Genomic DNA, 6,134 nt, shown 5'->3' on the forward strand with positions numbered 1-6,134 from the left:
CAGCCTGGGCAACAAGAGTGACACTCTGTCTCGAAAGAAGAAAGAAAGAGAGAAAGAAAGAAAGAAAGAAAGAAAGAAAGAAAGAAAGAAAGAAAGAGAGAAAGAAAAAGAAAGAAAGAAAGAAAGAAGAAATAAGGAAGGAAGGAAGAGAGAAAGAAAGAGAGAGAGAAAGAGAGAGAGAGAAAGAAAGAAAAAGAAATAAAGAAAGAAAGAGAAAGAAAGAAAGAAGAAAGAAGAAAGGAAGGAAGGAAGAAAGAAAGAAAGAGAGAAAGAAAGAGAGAGAGAAAGAGAGAGAGAAAGAAAGAAAGAAAAAGAAAGAAAGAAAGAAAGGAAAGAAAGAAGGAAAGAAAGAAAGAAAGAAAGAAAGAAAGAAAGAAAGAAAGAAAGAAAGAAAGAAAGAAAGAAAGAAAGAAAGAAAAGGAAAGAAACTGGCCATTTTGCAGGCCGTAGCTATAGAATACAGGCAGTTCCATATGCTTCAAGCTAAGAGGTACATTGTGGTAATGCCAGCCAGTCTCTGGGATGGAGATTTAACTGGAACTTTTGTTCAATTTTCCCAATTATAAACATTTTTTGGTAACCCTAATATAGTCCTTATCATGTGCCAACCACTATTGTAAGTAGATTTTGCTAACATATATTAACTCTTGCAATCCTTACTCTCCCCGACCAAAAAAACAAAAACCAACTCTATAAGGAAGGTGCTAGTATTACCTCCACCTAATAGCTGAACAAACTGTGGCATGAATGAAGTGAGAAGCTTGTCCAGGGTCACGTGGTAAATAGCAGCGCCAGCTCTGAATGCAGCCATCTGGCTCCACAGCCACATTTCTCTTAAATGCTACGGTAAATGGAATTCTTTCTCCAATTTCCTTTCAAATGTTCCTTGTGAAAACACACACACACACACACACACACACACACACACACACACACACACAATTTTTGTATGTTGAGCTTGTTCCTTGCAACTATACTGAATTGGTTTATTAGCTCTATCTAATAGTTTCCTTGTGAATTATTCGGGATTCTCCTTATATGGGATTGTGCCATCTGTGACTAAAGATCATTTTACTTCATCCTTTGCCATCTGGATGCCTTTTATTACTTTTTCTTGCCTAATTGCTCTGGCTAGAACTTCCAGTACAATGTTGAACGGCAGTGAAAGCGGTCATCCTTGCCTGTTCCTGATCTCAGGGAGAATGCACTCAGGCTGTGCTCCTGACCACTGTGCTCACTGTCTGTCCACCGCACATTCATGTTGCCAGGAATCCCTGCATGAGCTTCTTCTCACATCCAAGGCATTAAGTCCATGGGACAGCTTCTGGGTCAAAGGGTGTGCAATTTTATATCGGAGTTCAGTTTCCCAAATCATAAATGCTTGAACCATTTCATGCTTCCATCAGCAAAGCAAGAGTGTGCACACTGCCTCTTAAGAGGGGCCTGACAAACAAGAGGGTGGTCGTGTGAACTTGGCTGAGACAGTAGAGGGTCTGGTCACCAGGCTCGGAGCACATGGCCTGTAGGACAGGGACTGTGAGTTTGAAGAAGAAGAGAGACATAGTAGCAGTGTGCAGCCATTTGAAGAGTTCCAGGTAGAAGAGGGACACAAGGCAGAACTCTAAGCAAAGGTGAAAGTTACAGGGGGATAGATTTTGGCTCAGTATAAGGAAGAAATGTCTAACAGGGCAGTCCCAGAGCAGAACAAGCTTTCCTTGTGGTTGCTGGTGGTGATGGTGAGGAAGACGACGATGATAATTTTCATTTACCCCATCAACTTCCCTTTCTCTCCTGTCCGCTTCCCATCTGCATTTAAACAGCATTTCTCATCTTTAAAATACCCCCACTTCGGCCAGGCACGGTGGCTCACGCCTGTAATCCCAGCACTGTGGGAGGCCAAGGCGGGTGGATCACCTGAGGTTGGGAGTTCAAGATCAGCCTGACCAACATGGAGAAACCCCCATCTCTACTAAAAATACAAAATTAGCAAGGCATGGTGACGCATGCCTATAATCCCAGCTTCTCAGGAGGCTGAGGCAGGAGAATTGCTTGAACCCAGGAGGCAGAGATTGCGGTAAGCCAAGATTGCACCACTGCACTCCAGCCTGCGCGACAAGAGTGAAACTCCATCTCCAAAAAAAAGGAAACACACTTCAGTTCCATGTTCTCCTACCACCACTCCATGCTTCTCTTCTTTATAGCCAAGTCCTTTGAAAGAGTGAGTCATCATGCCTATTTCCGCATCTCCATTCACTCCTCCGCCCACTCCAGTCTGGCTCCCACCCTCATCCCTTCTCTAAAGCCTCTCTTGCCAAGCAAGCAACAACGTCATTGTCACTAAATCCAATAGACACACCACAGACCTGATCTTCTTGGAACTCTCAGCAGCAGTTGACACCGACCATGCCCCACTTCCTGCACCTCCTTCCCTTAGCTTGCAGGAATCTACCTTTGCCTGACTTTTTTTTGGTTGATATTTATTTATTTATTTTTAAAAATAATGACAGGGTTTCTCCATGTTGGTCAGGCTGGTCTTGAACTCCTGACCTCAGATGATCCAAAAGTGCTGGGATTACAGGCGTGAGCCACTGAGCCTGGCCCTTTGCCTGACTTTCTTTGGATCTCTGTGACTAGTCATTCTCAGAACCCTTTGGGGACTTCTGCACTCCCACCCCTTAAAGGTTAGCACTTCTCTGGGGTCGGTTCTAGGCCTTCTTTCTTTCTCATCTATGTCTTTTCTTGCTGGTTAGTTGCTGCTTCTTCCATGGCTCTGGTTCCCATCTATATGCTGGTGATATAGAAACCTACATCTCAGGTCGGGCGAGGTGGCTCACGCCTGTAATCCCAGCACTTTGACAGGCTGAGGTGGGCAGATCACCTGAGGCCAGGAATTCAAGACCAGCCTGGCCAACATGGTGAAACCCGTCTCTACTAAAAATGCAAATATTAGCCGAGTGTGGTGGCAGGCATCTGTAATCCCAGCTACTTGGGAGGCTGAGACAGGAGAATCACTTGAACCCGGGAGGCGGAGGCTCCAGTGAGCTGAGATCATGCAACTGCATTCCAGCCTGGGTGACAGAGCAAGACTTCGTCTCAAAAAAAAAGAAAAAAGCAACCTACATCTCAGCTCCAGATTCATATATCCAGCCACCCATTCAACATCTACATGTGTATGTTCCATGGACACCTCAAACTCAATGCCTTCAGTTCTGACCTCATCTTCCACCCCAAATTGTCTCTTTCTCCTGTATTTCCTATCCCAGCAAGTTAGTCCAGCACCCATCAGTGGCCCAAGCCAGAAACATGGCACATTCCCTGACTCATTATCCCCCTCTTTCCCTCTCACCCATTCAGTTGTCAAATCCTACTGTTTTACATTTCTAAAATTGCTCAAATTCATCTACTTCTCTCCTCTGCCCCTATCACCTCCTCAGTCCAGGTCACCATCAGCTCTCACGTCTGGACAACCCAGAAGTCTCCTAAATGGTCTCCCTTCCTCCAATCTTACCCTGTCCCCTCCACTCTCTACATTGCATACTTTTTTTTTTGAGACAGGGTCTCATTCTGTTGCCTAGACTGGAGTGCAGTAGCACGATTTCAGCTCACTGCATCCTCTGTCGCCCAGGTTCAAGCTATTCTCCTGCCTCAGCCTCCCAAGTAGCTGTGATTACAGGCGCCTGCTATCACGCCCAGCTACTTTTTGTACTTTTTAGTAGAGATGGAGTTTCACCATCTTGACCAGGCTGGTCTTGAACTCCTGACCTCGTAATCCATCCATCTTGGCCTCCCAAAGTGCTGGGATTACAGGTGTGAGACACCGAGCCCGGCCTACACTGCATACTTTAATGAGAGCCTGGACTATGGTGCCAGATGCTTAGGTTCAATCTCAGCTCTCTACCACTTACTGGCTACACGACCTTGGTCAAGTGACTTAACCTTTCTGAGTCATTGTTTCTTCTTCTGTAATAAGAAAATATTAGGGCCAAGTACAGTGGCTCATGCCTGTAATCCCAGCACTTTGGGAGGCCAAGGCAGGTGGATCATTTGAAGTCAGGAGTTCGAGGTCAGCTTGGCCAACATGGTGAGACCCCTATCTCTACTAAAACTACAAAAATTAGCCAGGCGTGGTGTTGCACACCTGTAATCCCAGCTACTTGGGAAGCTGAGGTAGGAGAATCACTTAAACTGGGAGGCAGAGGTTGCAGTGAGCTGAGATCACACCACTGCACTCCAGCTTGGGTGACAGAGTGAGACTCCATTACACCCAAAAGTGGATATTAGTATTGTTTTGGGCAGGATTTCTAGTTCTAAACAACAAAATTCACTCTGCTGAGTTTAAGAAGAAAGATTGTCAGGGAAAGACAAATCTACAGAGCCACAGAGTTGATTCATGGTCTCCTGGGTTGAGTAACCCTGGGGAGAGCGGGAGCGGGAGTGGCTGCTACCCGGTATGAAGGCTCTTACTGGGCTGATGAAATGTCCTGAAACTGGATCATGGTGATGACTGCACAACTTGATAAATTTACTAAACATCATTGAAATGTATATTTAAAATGGGTGATTTTATGATATGTAAGTTATATCTCAATAAAGTTGAGAAAAAATGTAGAAAAAATGTTTTCCTTTTGAGATAGGGTCTTACTCTGTTGCCTAGGCTGGAGTGCAGTGGCACAAACACAGCTCACTGCAGCCTCAGCCTCCCAAGATCAAGTGATCCTCCCACCTCAGCGTCCCCAGTGGCTGGGACTACAGGTGTGCACTACCATGCCTGGCTAACTTTTTTTTTTTTTTTAAGAGATGGGATCTTACTTTGTTGCCCAGCTGGTCTCAAACTCCTGGGCTCAAGCAATCCTCCCGTCACAGCCTCCCAAAGTGCTGGGATTATAAGTGTAAACCCCTGCACCTGGATAAAGACAGAGATTTTTTTTTTTTTTTTGAGACAGAGTCTCACTGTGTTGCCCAGGCTGGAGTGCAGTGGTGTGATCAGAGCTCACTGCAGCCTCAGACTCCTGGGCTCGAGTGAACCTCCCGTCACAGCCTCCCAAAGTGCTGGGATTATAAGTGTAAACCCCTGCACCTGGATAAAGACAGAGATTTTTTTTTTTTTTTTGAGACAGAGTCTCACTGTGTTGCCCAGGCTGGAGTGCAGTGGCACAAGTTCAGCTCACTGCAACCTTTTCTTCCTGGGTTCAAGTGATTCTTGTGCCTCAGGCTCCCAAGTAGCTGGGATTACAGGTGCCTGCCACCACACCCAACTAATTTTTGTATTTTTAGTAGAGACAGGGTTTCACCATGTTGGCCAGGCTAGTCTCGAACTCCTAACCTCAAGTGATCCACCCACCTCAGCCTCCTAAAGTGCTGGGATTATAGGTGTGAGTCACCGCGCCCAGCTGAGATTTAAAAAAAAAAAATTTTTTTTTCCGTGATGGAGTCTCTCTCTATTGCCCAGGCTGGAGTGCAGTGGCATGATCTCGGCTGACTGCAACCTTTGCCTCCTGGGTTCAAGTGATTCTCCTGCTTCAGCCTCCCAAGTAGCTGAGATTACAGGCACCCACCACTATGCCCGGCTAATTTTTATATTTTTAGTAGAGGTCATATTGGCCAGGCTGGTCTCAAACTCCTGATCTCAAGTGATCTGCTCACCTCAGTCCCCCAAAGTGCTGGGATTACAGGTGTGAGCCACAGTGCCAGGCCCTTTTATTTTTTTAATTTAATTTTTAAAATTGTTTCAATATTTTTATTTATTTATTTATTTTGAGACAAAGTTTTGCTCTTGTCGTCCAGGCTGGAGTGCAGTGGCACAATCTTGGCTCACCGCAACCTCTGCCTCCCGGGGTCAAGCGATTCTTCCTTCTTTCTTTCCTTCCTTCCTTCATTTCCTTTCTTCTCTCTCTCTCTTTCTTTCTCTATTCTTTCTCTCTCTATCTCTCTCTTTCTTTCTTTTTCTTTCTTTCCTTTCTTTCTTGATAGTCTCGCTCCATCACCTGGCTAGAGTGCAGAGGCGAGATCTCTGCTCATCACTGCAACCTCCACCTCCCCAGGTTCAAGCGATTCTCCTGCCTCAGCCTCTCAGCCTCCGGAGTAGCTGGGACTACAGGCACCCACCACCAGGCTCAGGAACTTTTTTTTTTTTT

The 6,134-nt window shown here is 45.6% G+C and overlaps 1 protein-coding gene across 1 annotated transcript in view; it reads right to left on the reverse strand.

The window, feature by feature from the left end:
• Positions 1–869, reverse strand: part of CUNH12orf76 (chromosome unknown C12orf76 homolog) — a gene marked incomplete at its 5' end in the record, with an annotated part of 18,716 nt that extends 17,847 nt beyond the window's left edge. The window contains one exon of the mRNA XM_017541872.2: positions 715–869. Coding sequence (XP_017397361.1) covers positions 715–869 — 155 coding nt within the window. The remainder of the gene's footprint in view (positions 1–714) is intronic.
• Positions 870–6,134: the final 5,265 nt, after the last annotated feature.

Source organism: Cebus imitator, unplaced genomic scaffold (genome assembly GCF_001604975.1).
Source record: "Cebus imitator isolate Cc_AM_T3 unplaced genomic scaffold, Cebus_imitator-1.0 Scaffold8, whole genome shotgun sequence".
Taxonomy (NCBI): Eukaryota; Metazoa; Chordata; class Mammalia; order Primates; family Cebidae; genus Cebus; species Cebus imitator.